Genomic DNA, 16,614 nt, shown 5'->3' with positions numbered 1-16,614 from the left:
TCCTAGCTGAAAATTAAGTTTGTATGAAAATAACTCCTTGGTCTTATTGATCTTTCACGTAAATTTTTTTCCCGAATGAATTAGCAAAACACATTATTTTTGGTAGTTTAGAAATGTTTTATTTCATTTCTTGCATATTTTTGCGAAAAATTGCAATAAGGATTCTTTATATTAGAATTTTAGTTTAATAATTTTAATAACCATTTTAGTTTTATCAATATTTGTTTTTATTTTAAAAATTTTTCCCTGCTATTATTGTTTGGGTTTTTACATTTGGGATATTTTTTAGTATTGTATTAATGGAGAGTTTAGTAACACCGTTATACAAATTGTCCTTTTAACCCCCCCCCCCCGCTATTATCAACCCCCACCTTTTGGGCAAATTTCTACTGAGTTTGTATTTTAGATTTTGATTTGTTGGTGTTTGTTCTAAATTATAAGTTTATCAATATAAAATTCAAGCTAATCTGATTTTTCTGAATGGCAAAAAAATAGAAGGCTTTGGGTCCCGAAATGATTAATGTCCCTCAGAGATCCCGCGTTTTATCTGCGAATAACTGACGGCACAAACTTTGTGGTAATGTTGAAACAAAGATCAATTCAACCTTCGGCTTATCAAAAAGAGTTTGCGGTGTATTCTCAAAGGGTGATAGGTTCCCACAAGCACATCTGTGAAGACGTGACGTCACAAGAGAAATTTAACCCGGTGGCCTAGATTTGTCGGCATAGATTAATAGGGAATTTCCTTTTCTCATTATTCTTCAATTCTTCTGTAGTAGTTGAATGTCTTGGTATTTCCTTTACAGAGGCATTTAAGAGGCAGGCCGAGACAGGACTTTGAAGCCTTGTTCCTCAGAAACGTTTTTCCAACAAGAAATAAGTACCATGGGAGTTCCCCTCTCTATTGCTGCCCCCTTCCCATTCTCTTGCATCACCTTATTTTTCCCAGGACCATCTTTAACATATTAACTTTGGGGGCAATGCCTCCCAGCCTCTGTGATCATTTATGGTTTAAAACAATATTTCCCTTTATGCAATTAAAGGCTTGTCCCCGCAGGTAATTTCCCTTCAAAAGTCTATGATTTATCCCTCTTATGGTTTTAACCCCCTTCAGCCCTTTAACTCACCTCACAACCCTCCCACGGCTACGTTGAGCTTTGTGCTCATTAGCGACACAAGCGTAAACGCAAGCGCAAGAACCCTTACCATTTTTCTACCCCCCTAGCCTAACGGTGACGTCACATCAACGACGTATCTCGCCCTTGGTACTTCCTTTAGTTTTGGAACTACTATCATTTGAGCCATGTTTCAGAATCCCCCCCCCCCCCTCCGTGTGGCCCGAAAGTTACGGACAGAAACGCGTTTTGTGACTTTTGCTATACATTGAAAATCGGAGGATCTTCCAGAAACCTTTGAAATCCTTTGCTTCAATCCCTTTTTCTCTCCATTTCTTCTCGATTATCAATTAATCTTTCCACATACAAACCTTTTATGTCTTTTTCCTTCTTAACCTTTTAGTTTGAATGAAACTTCTGCAGTTCTTTATTAAGTTTCGGCCTAACAAATCCAGTCTTAATTTGTAAATGTTACAAAAATCTTTTACTATTTGGACAGGATCGCTTCAAATACCCTTTGTAAGATGCTTCTTTTGGAGAATGGTTGAATAATTCTGGCAAAATCCTTCGGCTTAGTCCAAGCTTAGGTGCAGATGTGGACTGTCAAAGATGACGGACACGTGCTCGATTCTTTATGAAAGTAAAACACTATTGTATACTGAAGATTTGCAGGTTTGGTTGATAAGAGGGTCTGCTCAGAAATAAGTGGAAAAAAGACAATTAATTCCAATAACAAGTTTTTGTTACCTTTTTCGTGTAGTATAAGATGATTCCCAAGTGTCAGAACGGAATTCCTGTTGAAGGGAGGGGGGCTACCCATTGTATTGCTTCCCATTCAGTACCCAGTTTTAAAAAAATAAAGTACAGCGAGCTCCCTACTTTTCAACACGTTCCTGCACCCCTGTATTAGGATAACGACTTCCCGCCCCTATCTCTTCCTTCGTTTAGTGGATAGGAAAATGAGGGGCAGGGGGAGGCGAGGAGGTCGTGTGAATCAAGGAAAGTATTGGGGCAAAGACGGAAGGAGGAGGGGCTTGAATTTCATCCAATTCGACGGTTTCAATGCTAACTGCATCATGGATGTATTATCAACATAATGTTCCAGACAATTTACCTTATTTGCTAGGAAAATCTAATAAAAAAATCAAGTGAGACTTTGATTTCATTTATGTTGGAATCTGTTTCTTTATCCACCCTAATTATCTCATGATTTCCAGGATTTCCACCTCCTCACGTCATGACAAATGTATTTCTGGATTGTAGGCATGGCACTGTGGCCATAGAAAGAATGCCTTTGAATGGGGTGTGGCTATACGAGGGCGGCCGTTTCCGAATTATTGAGATTTTTTGACGGAATCTTATCGTAATCTAATTTATTTCAATTGTACAACTTATAAATCAACTAATTTTTCCCTGCAGAGTAATTTCTGCGAGTGAAGTTTCGTCAGACTACTTCGTCCGAGGGGTTTGTCACTCCATGAAAATCTCGTTTACTTTTGACAAAAATTATTTTGTTTTGGAGAAAATCCACCTAAAATCTTTAGAAATCCTCTTTTTTAAAAAAAATCTCGTACGTTATTTTGGAAGAGTGACACACCCCCAGCTTCGTCCTTCTGGGTATGTTTATTCTGTCTCCAAAAAATGACATAAGTAATGCCAATCCCATTGCTGTTCATTTTTAATTTTATCAGTAACAAAAAACTCCAGTTGAAAGCTAAAATTGTTTGAGTATTTGCTTTAATAAAAGCTTCCCAATTTGCTTCTAAATACGCAAGACCAGTTAAATCCAAGGCAAATTCACTGAAAAGCAGGAATTGAAGGAGCTAAGTTTTTTAGTCGATTATAACTAATATCAAATTGAAATTTTAATTACAATCATAATTTGAGAGGAAATGAGGCTGTCCTCATCTGGTCATAGCTCAGAAAAACTTGCAGGTTAAGAGGTATTTCATGATACTTTTTCGGTTAATGCGTGCAAAATTAATATATTATGAAAAAATATTTCTACTGAGTTAAGTATCAATTCCTTATTTTTACTAAAATTTAAACAAATGAGACAGCTGAACTCGAAAACGTGACGTAATGTGTCGCCTGTCGTGGGCTCGAGTCGTGCCCCGATCTTTTCAGCTCTTTCTGCACTCCAATATATTTTATGACGTCAAAATTTTGGAATCCAATTTACCAACCTACACATCGCTTTGGAAATTGTTTATTTACATTGGAAAAAAGAGTAGTGAAAATGTTTTTAACTACCCAGCCTTTTCCAGTCATAAGACTGTAAACATCAATTGGCTTAAGCTTTTTCAATCTTCTCATCGATTTGGTAAACCATTCTTTAACTTCTGAAGCACGTGGGTGGAGAAATGGGATATTTTGCCTGTTCTCTTCATAATCTTTTACAAAGGATCTTGTTTCTCATATTTGAGTTACTACTTGTGTTACGAGTGACGGAGAAATGCTGTTAATTTCAATTTGATTTAGGGTATGTTTTTTTGTAAAAATACTCTTAGTTTCGTACCTATATTAATGATATATTTATCTTTGTTCTATTTGTGTATAGAATAGGACAGTTCTAAGTTGCTACTCCGAGTTTCACGCTTATGACGTCACGAAACGTATTCAGCTTTCCCTTTCGGCAACAAGCTCTTTATGGCAGACCAATAAACAGTAATTTTGTTAAATACATTTAAATGTATATTAAAATATATTTGATAAGAATGATAGCAGTTGCATGGCCCCACCCGGTTTTGCAGAGCAAATAAATTTTTTTAGGCAATTGTGCAAAGAGATGTAGTATATGAATCTGTAAGTAACTGTGCCTAGTAATCCCTTAAATATGCCTTAAGCTTTAGCTTGGTTGCTTTGTCTTACCGTAGAAGACATATATACAACTGGGAATGGAATTAGCGGAAGAAATCGGTCATTTTTCAAGTTGTACAACGAGTAACAGCTTGGCTTAGGAAATAGATCGAGAAACCTGATCCAGAAAAAAACTGGTGCCAGCAAAAATTGACGGAGTTTCAATTTTTTATGGCCTAAGCCTGCCTCACAAGGTCTAATTGTTAACGAAAAATTTCTCAGAAACACACAAAGCACCTCATTTCCGGAAGTTTTTAGATCAGATGCTACAAAATTTAATCCTAATTGTACGAAATTGCTTAATCTCTTATTTTTAGTTGAAAGTTCTTTTGTTGACATTTCAATGTTGATGTTTTTTATTAGACCGTGTTTCATTTTTTTTTCTCCTCCATCTTGTTTTGGTTACTTTTAAATCTAAAAACAGTTTCATTACGAGCTATATTATACAGGTTATTCTAAAAACTTTGCAAGACCTTTCCTTTTTCAAGTTAAGACGAGACTAAGGTACATATTGATTAAACAAAGCTTTAATATATTTCCTCGCTTTTCCTTCAGTCGAAATCCATTTAAGATACAGTCTCTGGCCATCCTTAAGATACTACAATTCTAAAATATTTCTTGCCGCCAACCATGGCGGCGACCATTCCTTAAGCTGAATTCACATTGGATGCGTCACGGCGTGGCGCGTAATGACGCTGACCAAATATGGTTTGCATTAATTGCTGCTTTGCGCACGCATCGCGTTTTTTCAGCCATGCGTCACGCGCGTTAATCTTGACGCTCGGTGACGCTCCAGAACAATATGTAAGTCAAGAAAGATGGCAGCTATATCATCCGCCTTTTCCAGACTTTGATTTTTTGGCCCCTGCACTTTCAAATACGTCTCGCCGGCCCTGAGAACCGTCTTGTTCTATGCATCGAAAGTGCATATAAATATATTTTTAGATAAATTATAGTTTCACCAGGGATTTCGTACTCATTTTGATTCACGTTCTGTGTCTTTTTTTTAGAGGTGATTTGGAAGAAGTTTGCAAAGAACTAGGTATAGAAGAAAACATTTCAGAAGTTATTGAGCAGCTTGGTGACGGCGAAACAGGGAAAATAAGTTACGAGTCATTTTGTCGCAACAAGTCACTTTTGGTACACGAGATGAACACCGGACAGACTTCAAGTTCGGATTCGAATTCAGCTCCGGAATTTTCCACTGATACCGAGAGTAATCTAAACCGGATTAGCGGAAGTAAACAAAGGAAGAACCCGCCGGAATCGAAAGCTGAAAAATTAGGTACGTTTTTTACTGTACTTATATGAATCAAACTGAAGGGGAATTTGAAAACAACATGGAAAGGCTGAAACATGTCCGACAAACTTAAGACTACAAACATCGTATAATGACCGAAAGCAAGCAGAAGTTTTACATCCAGGTGTGGATCGAAAATCACGTGAGAGGAAGAAAGACGCGTTTGATTGGTTCTTTTGTTTTTGACCAATCAGCGACCGATAACCTCTCATCTAGTTGAAGAGTCCACGAGAACAGGAACTTTGCAACATCCAGAATTTTTCATAAATTTTTAAAAATAAAGAAAGCCTGTGAAAAATAAGTTTTTTATAAAATCAAAATGAGAATCGATCCTCAGAAAAGATTTTTCATTACCACTGAAAGAGTTTTTTCCAATTATTATGTTTAAAATCCTGGCTTAAAATTACGGGACTAATTTTGACTGTCAAAAGTGGATTTTAACATTCGGACATAGATGCTCGTAATTTAATTATTTAATGAGCTTTAATCAAGTCAACATGCTATGTCTTTGAAAATCTTTTGATAAACTGTCTAGAAAATTCTTTCATTTTTATTTAAAACAAGATTCGATCTTCGACAGTAATTTTTTAAGGCGATAAAATCTTTTTTCGTTGATGATGTTATCCCTGTCTGTTCTGCTATAAAACTAGGGTTCTGTTAGATGTGATGTTAACGTGATTTTCTTTAATTTTATCTTGCTGTGTCAATTTCCATCCAGCATTTTTATTGGTTTTTTACACCACAGAACCACGAACAGCTCTTTTAAGGTTTTGGGTTTGGCATTGTCACAGCAATTATTTCAGAGTTGTTTTCTTCTCAAGAGTTCTTCGCTGCTGTAAACTTTTTATCCAACAGACCAGGTTCCTTTGATGTATCGAGCTTGCACGCACGTATAATTAAATACGATATCTCAGCTGAAGGTATGATCTATAGCGAGCAATAATTTTTCCGTATTGCCAAAAGAATCTGAAGATATTCACGCGCAAATTTGGACGTACCGCGCGTATCAAATAAAACATAGCAAACGAAAGTCAGGTTTTAGGCCAGAGCTGTTTTTTAATACTTCGTGTTCCACAACTACCATATAACTTTACTGCCTCTCTCGTCTGGACCTACCTACCCCTTCCTCTAGTGACAGGGAGCGCCAGACCCGCAGGCAAAGCGCAGTTTCACGCGTAAGACCTGCGAGAATGGGCCTAAATTATCGAATCAGGCACCGATGCTTTCTTAAAGCGAATATCAATCAATGAAAATTGAAGAAAGTTTTATGAAACCAATTCATTACAAAGTACGATTTCCTCAAATCTCGCAGATAAGTGTTGATGAATCTTTATGTAACGATAACCCTCAAGTCTTAAATTCAATCTTGTTTCTTCATTCACTGATAAAAGAGCTCTTAAAGCGGATTACCATTTTCCCCGCGTCAAAACCTGTCTTGTAAGTTTAAAGATTTACCTTAGCCATTCGATTGTCGATCCTGCGATATTAAAATCTGTGTAAACTACATTAAAAAACCACCTGTTTTTCCTCTCTTTATATTAAGTGTTTTTTAAAGTATTGTTTTTGAGCAAATCATCTTTTCAAGGATCATCCTGGCCTAGCCAAGCATCACTAAACTTAGATCTCGCTCATACAATTCCGTATTTTCAAGATAACCTTTATCTCAAACGTCGCCAGAATTTAAAATCTTTAGCTCATTTCAGCAGCTGACATTTATTCCAGTATTGAAATTGTTTTTTTGACAACAAATGTCGGAAATTCAATTAGACCCTACTCAACAAAGAGAGAGAGAGAGAGAGAGAGAGAGAGAGAGAGAGAGAGAGAGAGAGAGAGAGAGAGAGAGAGAGAGAGAGAGAGAGAGAGAGAGAGAGAGAAAAAAAAGTTGTATCTACAGTAAGATAGCTTTTTCAAGGGAAATAAGCTGCGGGGGCAAACCTTTGTTTATATAAAAAAGGGACAATTGCCTATTGCTTAAATCAAAAGAAGGCAATTGGGCTGTAGGGGCAATTGCCCCCTAGTTATTATGTTAAAAAATACCCTGGTTTCTTATTTACTCCAAGTCCCCAGTTCTCTTAGGGCCTCAGTTCCCATTTATCGCTCTTTTGGGGAAATGTTTGATAATATCTTCCTTGCACGAATCGAATTTGATTTCTTTCCCATCACCCATAATGTTTAATGATTAATTCTCGTTAAGAATCCAAAAGTTTTTGTTATCCTTAAAACCAGGCACATCTAGTGTATTGTTTCAGCACACTTTGGTTTTTTATTAGAGGGATGGTTGAAACTCCCCAAGGTAATAGGAAATTTTGAAATAACAACAAAGTCTATAAATTGATTTATATTCATATATTGCCTTAACTTGCTTATTTAGCACATCCCCGTAAATACATAATTTTGTTGCCCCCTCCCCCAAAAGAGAGTCCAGCTTTTTTCCCGCTTCGCCTCCTTGAAAGCAAGGTGGCTGAATTTTGATGAATGGCGGTTTTGAAATTCTAAAATATCCCCATGCGAGCAGATTTGTAAATTATCAAAGTTTTATCAAGTTTAATTGTTAATAGACTTAAGAGGATAAAAACTTTTGTTTCTGTTTGTAAGCCAGTGTCAGGGGGAAGCAGTCGATGATCAGAAAACGGAGAAGATATTTAGGAAATAAGTTTCAGTACGAGGGGTAAAACCCAGATTTAATTTATGATATGAGTTCGACTTATGCGAAATTCGACTTATGCATGACACCAGTCTTTTAATAAGAGTTTTGCTACAAAACGACACTACTGGACGTTTAGAAACAATGAAAAAAACTTTACTTTACACGGTTCTACATTACTCGAATCACGGTTCTAAATTACTTTACACCCATCGTCTCCATTCTCTTTTTCCCCTCCTCACCCCTAAATATCTCCATTTTACCCCATCTTCTCTTTTCTTCCAATCAACACCATTTTAGAAAGTAGCGTTCTATTTTAGAATCTTCTCTTTTAAAAAAGAATTTTGGAATTCGAACGAAAAATGCGAGATTCTACGATTCGAATTGTAGATTCGATAGAAAACACGAATCCATATCTAGGGCTTCACATTTTCTTGAAAATATTTTGGAAGCTTTCTTGCTCTCGATTAAAAAACAGTCACCTATTCTCTTGGCACTTTTTCGTTCCCCAATTCTCCACATTCGGCTTCCTCATTTTTAAACCTAAAGTATTATAGACAGATTTCAATTATTGCTTCTAACAAAAATTCAAGATCGCCCTTCCAGTATATTTTTTTTCATTTTCCTTTCCACTGACTCGAAATTTATCTCCCCCTTTTTTTTCTGAATTTTTCTAGCAATCTTGCAATTTTTCATCTCATTTTTGTTAAAGCAATAAACAATCCAAGAACACCTTTTTACTTGTTATCTGTCTTGAAATTTTTCTCCCTCAATTCTTCTTCTAACTTTCCCCTTTCAAATCTCAACCATTCATGCCATCCCTGCCTTTATCCTTCTAAATATCAAAATGCAGCTTGTTTCTTCTCTAAAGCAAGGTTGTGTGTCTTCAGATCTCGTCTCTTCCCCATTCTCAGTCTCTTTCAACACATAAACCCCCGTTCACCTAATCTCCATTAATCCTTCGCCTTTTCGCGTTTATTTTCAGCGGGTACCATCAAATTCTCTCCTTAACTGCTAGCATATTGCGAGGGATTTTAAAAATATCTGCATTTATCTCATATAATCCTCGTTTTCTCGTTATTCTAGCACGAAAATCGGCCTCTTCATACTCTAAAAGAATGGCTGCTGGCTCCGGACAGCCTCAAATACCAGTGTCCGGTGGTTATGATATAGCGGACAGTCTCGACCCTTCTACGTTGCTGCAACTTCAGAACTTGCAAGTGATTTCACCAAACCAGTCTGCTTCGCGGGAGCACCCAAAGGGGACAGATTTTTTAGACATTGCGAATAGGGTGAGTCGTGTCTTTCCTCTTTCGTTTTCAACTTCTTTTCCAAATCACACAGCTTATAATAAACACTTCATGAAATATTTTTAATTCTTTGATACGAAAATATACAGCAAAATATGACTGGCAACCAAATCTGTTGAAGGAGCAAAGTTTTGTACATTGGTTCGTTATTTCTTGATCGAAATGTGCTTTCACACCCTATCGATGGAAATTTAGTATTTAATAGGTCTAGATTCGCCATTTCTTAACCTTCCTGCAAAGAAGGTAATTAAACAGAACCCCTTTTTTCTTAGGTTTGTCATTTCTTGATCAAAATGTTTTTTCATACCCTATCGATGGAAATTTAATATTCAAGTGTCTAGATTCGCCATTTCTCAACCAAAAGCTTTCTGCAAAAATAAGTAATGAAAAAGAATAGTTTTTATCCATGGTTTTGTAATTTCTTGAACAAAAGCTTACCACAGAAAAGGTAGTGAGCCAGAACTATTTTTTGTCCAGGTTCGTCATTTCTTGATAGAAATTTCCTTTCAAAACATATCGATGGAATTGGATTTTTATTGTTCCTCAACACGAAATTTCCTTGCCAAAACGTGCTTGCTAAATTCACACTTAGTAATATATGATATTTTGTCCATCAAAGCTTTGCAATTTTAAGGTCTCTGTTAAAATTGTTTGGTTATTCAAAGACAGAAAAGTGGTGAAAGGCGAAAAATTTGCCAAAGAAAAACAGTGAAAATTTCGGTATTTGATGTAAACAATTGGAATAATTTATCTTGCTTACAACTTCCACAGAAACATCACAAGACACAAAAATATCACATTTCTCTATTATTTTTTATTTCTCTGTTTTTTTCTAACATTTATTTATTTGCTAACGTGATAAATTACACGAGGGTAAAATTGCTTGCATAGAATTATATTGCTTCCAGCTTGGTTCTTCTCCGGCCAAAGTTTTATCTTATTTTTTATTTGTCTGTCGTTTTGATAAATATTTCCTTTTAATTTCTTTTGCTTTTTCTCATTTGCTTTCTTCTCTAATTTCATTTTATATGTCGTAAATGCGATTTCTCAGCGTAATTTCGCATGCCGAAACAACGGCGTAAATTGAACCGCAGTTACTTGAATATTCATACAAAGCTTGTTTGATGGGGCGAATTATCGGTACAGAAATGGTTTTTATTAATGTAGTTTTTTCTGGCTTCTTCCAGTGCATTTTTTCCTTGAATCAAAAGTTCCTTGAACCTATTTCAATCTCCACATCGTCGAAAGTCAAAAATCCGTAAAAGTTTCGACTCTACTCTTCGCGCGTAAATCGTTAACGATCACGCAAATCACTGATCGGAAACTATCGATATCTACCGATTGATTTTCGTTTTTGATTTAAAAATTTAGTTTGCTTTAATTAAACTAAGCCGCAATTTAAAAACAGATGCTCTGTTGTTGTTACGCTTGACTATGTTATCGCGTTATCGGCGCCGCATTAATTGCAGTAAGGCAATTGACCCAGACGAAGCTTGAGAACTGACCCGGTATCTGAAGGTAATGATAATCAATGGTTGCAGGACATCTGGGGAAAGGGGGCGAGATTTGGATTATAAAAGGGGGTGAAATATGGATGTATAGAGATGAAATCTGGATGCAAAGGGGTTGAAATCTTGAGATTTTGCGGTGAAACCTGGATATATAAAGGGTGAAAACTGCACATAAGGGGGGGGGGGGTTGGATGTAAAGGGGTTGAAGTTTGGATATTTAGGGGGTAAAATCTGGATATACTTTGGGGTGAAATCTGGATATACAAGAGTGATATCTAACTTTATATATTTCGGTGCGTCTGTTTTAAAGGAAGATTAGCAAATTGTTATCCTTTGCCTGCAATAAGTTTAGTGGTGTGGCAAGACAGTGAAAGAATGTGAAATGGTTTGGAAGTGTTTGCTATTTAGGGGTGTCTGTTAATTACGTTTTAACTTAATAGATACGGGGAAGTTGGTGAAAGGGGTTTAGAAAAAAACCCTTCTCTGTTGCTGGTTTAGAAAAGGACCCTTAGCTGTTGCTTTTCGTAAGTGAGAATTGACACAGAAGGCATCAAGGCTCTTTGTTTTGTAGAGAGACAGTTGACCACGTGGTATGCCGGGCGAAGTTTTTTGTATATCATGTATCAAATCTTTGTTTGTTAACAATTAAAAAACGGACTAAGCAACACTATTTGTCTCGTATCATCCCACACGCAATGAATGCGCTATATTCTGAATGGCCTAGACGAATCTTAAACAAATTGGTTCAAAAACAATTCATTTATATGGCCTATCGTCTTTGTTGTTATTAAGATACTTTACAGTAGCCTGACTGATACAGTAGCCTGACTGAATTGGAGAATCATTCACACATTGATAATTTCCTCCTTGTTATAATCACATTGTTTCTATATAATAGCTTTTCAATTGTCAACAACAGAAAATGCGCACGTTGAGTTAATTTTGCAGGAGACCTGCTTGTGTATATGACTATTCAAGGTTTAATTTGATATAATCAATGGTCCACCCACGTGCCGGATTGAGGTTTCTGTAAACATTAGGCTTGCATCGTGTCAGGTTGGTGTGAAACGGAGTTTTATGAGGCTAATTGTCTTGTTAGCATCTGAGGAAGCAGTGCTGAAAAAGTATGATGTAGTTCTCTTTGGACTTGGAGAAGGCTTGAGTTTGTTCGAGACAAGCAAGCAAGGACAGAGAAGGTTGGGAAATACTTTGTGACCGAGTAAAAATCTAAAACAAGGACAATTTGAAATTGAGGTAACGTGCAGAGATATTCCGAATTTTAAACTGCAAAGACAGAGGAGCTCACTTGCTTGCAGAAAGTGTTGAAAATTTTGTCCTGTAAGTAAACGTGCGAGGTTGAAGCTGGAGACAATGCCCTGGTTTACTGGGACTCAAGTCTGAGAAAACAGTAAAAGAACTCATTTGCAAAAAGTGCTCTGAAGAGACTTTCATCCTTAAAAAAGAAATTGCTTGATGTTGGGAAATTGGAACCTAACGCAGAGGAGAAGAACGAAAATAAACAAATCTTCTTCAAGTGAAATCTGGAGAGGGAGTCAAATGCTGAAAAGATTTTTACAAAGAGAATCCTGCACAATATAGGGTCATGTTGTTTTCTGATTTAAAGATTTCAAAGCCAGCACATTAAAACATTCCATGACACGTTACTTTACGTTTATACCGTACCGTTTATTACGTCACGATTCGCACAGAATTCTGCACACATGCTCTAATGATTTAGCCTAAGACCTCAATCCGCAAGGTGCTTCCGATTTCCATTGCTCAAAATTATGTTTTTGTAATCGATTTATTGTGATAATCAATTTGACTCAAATACGTCTTTGAAATTCTACTTATAAGTGCAAAACAGCTGGCTCACTGGGACTTTGGATAATTCAATTTATGTTCTAACGGATTGAGTCGATCGTTGGTCCCGTCAGTATGATTACTTTCAGCCGCGATTGGCATTATATTGGCTTCAACGCATTACAATGGTTTCTTTTAACAGTACGGATTGGCTAAAGTCGATTTAAACGGGACAAACGGGACAAAAATCCAGGGGACTTGGGCTCAAATACTGCGCGATCGAAAAATTTTAAGAGCTTGGACCCAAATACTGGAACGCCGTAATAGTAAAAAGGGGTTGGGCTCAAAAACTGCGCCATCGAAAAACTCAAAGGGCTTGGACCCGAATACTGGCACGTCAAAATTGTTCAAAGGGTTTGGACGCTAGTCTCTGTATGCAAATATCACAGAAATAATTAATAACACAAATATCACAGATATAAACACGGAAATAATTATACAAAGGGTTCAAGATTTTTGTCTGAAAAATTTCAGGATTTATTCAGTCAATGCCTCAGGCTTTAGGCCTGTAAAAAGATTGTTGATGATAAGAAATTCCCACGCCAAACAATCTATATTTTATTGTCGAAATAGATGTTCTGAGTTTTGGCTTGAAAAGAGCAAATGATTTTTTCAGGACGAGTTCCTCGGTCAATCTCTTTATTCGTTGAGAGATAATTCTCGTGCACGTGTGCTGTGTTGTTTGAAGTGAACATCTGGGAAATTCGCTAACTTCGATTGTCTGAGCGATCAAAGCCCGACATATCACGTGACGCTGGTCATTATCACGTGATACTTATGTACGATTGTTCAGTTATTACTTTTGAACTCACATTGCCATTCGCGTGCACGTGTTTGTATGTTTTGACGAGAAAACGTCGGCAGATCATCAACGGGAAACAATACGGCGGAAATAGACTTTTCTGGTGTTGGTAATATCGTAAACAAATGGATCCGCTATATCAAGATCTTGATTGTATTTGAGGAAATTGTTTTCATCTGACATTTGAAGTGTGAAGTTTTTGAATAATGCTGACTGTGAGTATGATTTTTCACGGTTTTTGTCGGCGAAACCACGGGTGATTTACGCACAGAAAGAATCTCAAATACTGTCTTGAAGTTTCGAGTTCTCTTGCAGGTTACGAGTTTTTTTACTGTTCTGCCGCTTGTGTTTTTGGCATCGAGAAGATTTCGGCGATCAAAGGAGATTTGGAAATAAAGATAAGCTGACAGGATAGTCCAGGCAGACATTCGCTTTGCGTAGATAAAGCATATCCTAAGAGAGAGATTAAAGCAGTATTTTACTGGAATTTTGTGTTAAAGCCTTTTGGACTCTTTCGACAATTGATTTAGAAGATATGAAGAACTTTGAAAGAAGATTCAAATGTTCATGTTGACCTGTTTTTGTTGATTCTGTGTTTTTCCACAACAATTTTACTGTTCTCTTGAAGATATTTGGAGCAGTTTATCATCAATTATTTGGCACTGATTTGTGAAGTACCTAACAACATTTGGACCTATTCATTGAGAATGAAGAAAGTGTTTTGTGACAGATTAGATTTCAAGGATCGACTTTGTGCCACGGTCTGAGAAAGTGTGGCCTGTCAAAGAGTGAACTTTTGCGAAATTCGGTGACAGTGCGAACAGTGAATTGGCGAATTTGGTGCAAAATTCTGCTACAGAGTCAATTTCAAGGAGCCAGTTGGTTCATTCTGTGTCAGGAAGCTTGCGAAGGAGTGAACTTATGTGAAATTCGGTGACGGTGCGAACAGTAAATTGGCGAATTAGTTGCCAAATTCTGCAACAGTCGATTTCAAGGAACCAGTTGGGTAGCAATCTGTGTCAGGGAGTTCATGAAAGAGTGACTTCGAGCCACATTTTGAGATAGTGCCAATTCGAGAAAGTTGATATTGTGTTATGTTCTGTTACAGATAGTATTGTAAACGAACGAGTTCGTCCCAATTTCAGTAACAAAGCCGATTTGAAATAGTAACTTTTACCACATGCTGTGACAAAGAAGATTCCACCAGAGTCAGTTCTTGCAGAACTTAGTGGCAGAGCGGATTTAAAGAGAGCGGATTTAAAGGGGTGAATTTCTGTCACATTCTGTCCCATTTGTGCCACATTCTGTTCAATTTGTGCCACCTTTGGTTCTATTTGTGCAGCTTTCTGTTCCACTTGTGCAGCCTTCTGTTCCATTTGTGCAGCTATCTGTTCTATTTGTGCCACATACCGTTCAATTTAACTCACATTCTGTTCCATTTGTCCACAGTTTCTGATCCATCACTTCCTTCATTGCCTTTTTTCTTCAATCTAAATTTCCATCGATTCTCACAAAATATCGCCATATCATATTTCACTGATCTTTTTCTCACCAACATTTCTGCCCATTAACGGGTCAATTTTCAGCCCCGTTTGTTCTTAATTTCCATCCAGCTTTCTGTCAACTTTCTCTTCATTTATATATCCCATTTCATTTTCTCTCTTGTTCAACAAAACGTTGCCTTTCTCTTTTCTTAATTGCCTCCTAAATCCATCTTGTTTTCATTCACATTGACGCACATTTTCCTTCAGAATTCTGCCGTCCCCAAAACCATCTGCTCCATTTTCAAAATGTCCTGCCGTTCCTTTTTGACTCAAACGCAACTGGTCATCAGACTCACTTATGCATATGACGTCATAGCGAATAATTGACGTAACCTGGCATTCCATTGTCCTGAATTCTGATTGCAAACATAATTATTGGCATGATCGAGTATGCACTAGCAACATTTATCGAATAAAGTTTTGATGAGCTATAAAGTGGAGAAGATGTTGGCAGAGGATGGCATGGAAATCATAAAGCCATATGTTAAAAAGTTACGATCAGTAAGTGCAATCTTTTTTATAAGAACCAGTAAATTTAAGTTCAGGCTGACTGTTTTTAGTTTTTTCGAATACCTGAGGCTAGATTGTTAATAATTTGTTCTTAAATTAAGAAGGTGTAAGCAGTGCTATTGCTAGCTTTTTCGCTCTAGGGTGGTGTTCAGGCCTCATTTGCCAACAACGTGAGCGAGACAGCCTTAATGTGCTGACAAATTTGAATATTCACCAAAAAAGCACCCACACATCGCTAAAAATCCTCGATTTTAAGAAAAAGCGTTGTTCAAAACTGCATTTTTCAGTAGCTCACCCTCAGCTTGCTCTTAATTTGTTCTTAACTTTTGACCAATATGATTTTTCTAACTCGTTTCAGTCTATATGCTTTTAAGGTCTATAGTGAATTCCCGCAAGAAAAACCTTCTTTTCTTGGACATGAACTCGACTAAAATACGTAGACGAGCACCTTGCGAATTATCCAATGTCTCCTTTACCTGATTTTGTAGTTTTTATCACGCTTATTTCAATTCATGGACATAAAAAATACAAAAGACGTAGGGAGTCAAATGGAAATAGCACTCACTCGGATAAGCATTTTTCAAACACCACATCAATGAAAAAATATAAGAAAAATGGACAAGAAAAGGCAGTCCGAATATAAGATGGACGGAAAAGTAGGAAAGTGATCAAATCTTTGAACTTTTCTTGAGTCCTGCAGGCTAGACCTCTAGAATTTTGGAGTTTTATAACACTGAAGACTCCTCAATGTTGTCCAGGGGCAAATCCTAGATTTAAGATCAATTCGTTATCAAATTTTTCTTCAAATATCGTTGAGTGCTATCTACCAGAGAGAGTCAGGAACAAAACATTACGACGGCGAGAATCCGATTTAGATTTTTAAAATATATTAAATTTAAAAAAGTACTAATGTTTCGTCCCGGCATACCGGGCTTCATCTTATCCACCAGATATGCTAATGTAAAAATGAATGAAGAAAGGGCTGGAGATGTGTCTAGTCAGACTTGTCTTTAGTCGCTTTTTAAAGGATTTTATGAGATTTGTAGGGTCAAAGGTTCTTAAATTAGGTTCTCATCTTTGGATTTTCGTATGACAATTTATTCTTTAGATAAAGCTGTTTTAATATACTACAGTAAATCTCTGATAGAAAGAAACG

General features: G+C 36.8%; 1 protein-coding gene across 3 annotated transcripts in view; it reads left to right on the top strand.

The window, feature by feature from the left end:
* Positions 1-16,614, top strand: part of LOC135690363 (colorectal mutant cancer protein) — a 72,184-nt gene that overhangs the window by 13,874 nt on the left and 41,696 nt on the right. For 2 of the 3 annotated variants that reach the window (XM_065207888.2, XM_065207889.2), the window contains exons 2-3: positions 4,985-5,259; positions 9,005-9,210. In XM_065207888.2, coding sequence (XP_065063960.2) covers positions 4,985-5,259; positions 9,005-9,210 — 481 coding nt within the window. Of the gene's footprint in view, positions 1-4,984; positions 5,260-9,004; positions 9,211-11,153; positions 15,450-16,614 lie in introns of those variants that run through there. The other variant, XM_089115828.1, reaches the window with a different exon arrangement.

Source organism: Rhopilema esculentum, chromosome 1 (assembly GCF_057945365.1).
Source record: "Rhopilema esculentum isolate cy_ngs chromosome 1, ASM5794536v1, whole genome shotgun sequence".
NCBI classification, from domain to species: domain Eukaryota; kingdom Metazoa; phylum Cnidaria; class Scyphozoa; order Rhizostomeae; family Rhizostomatidae; genus Rhopilema; species Rhopilema esculentum.
The sequence above is the reverse complement of the archived record's forward strand: the minus strand, read 5'-3'. Positions and strand labels throughout refer to the sequence as shown.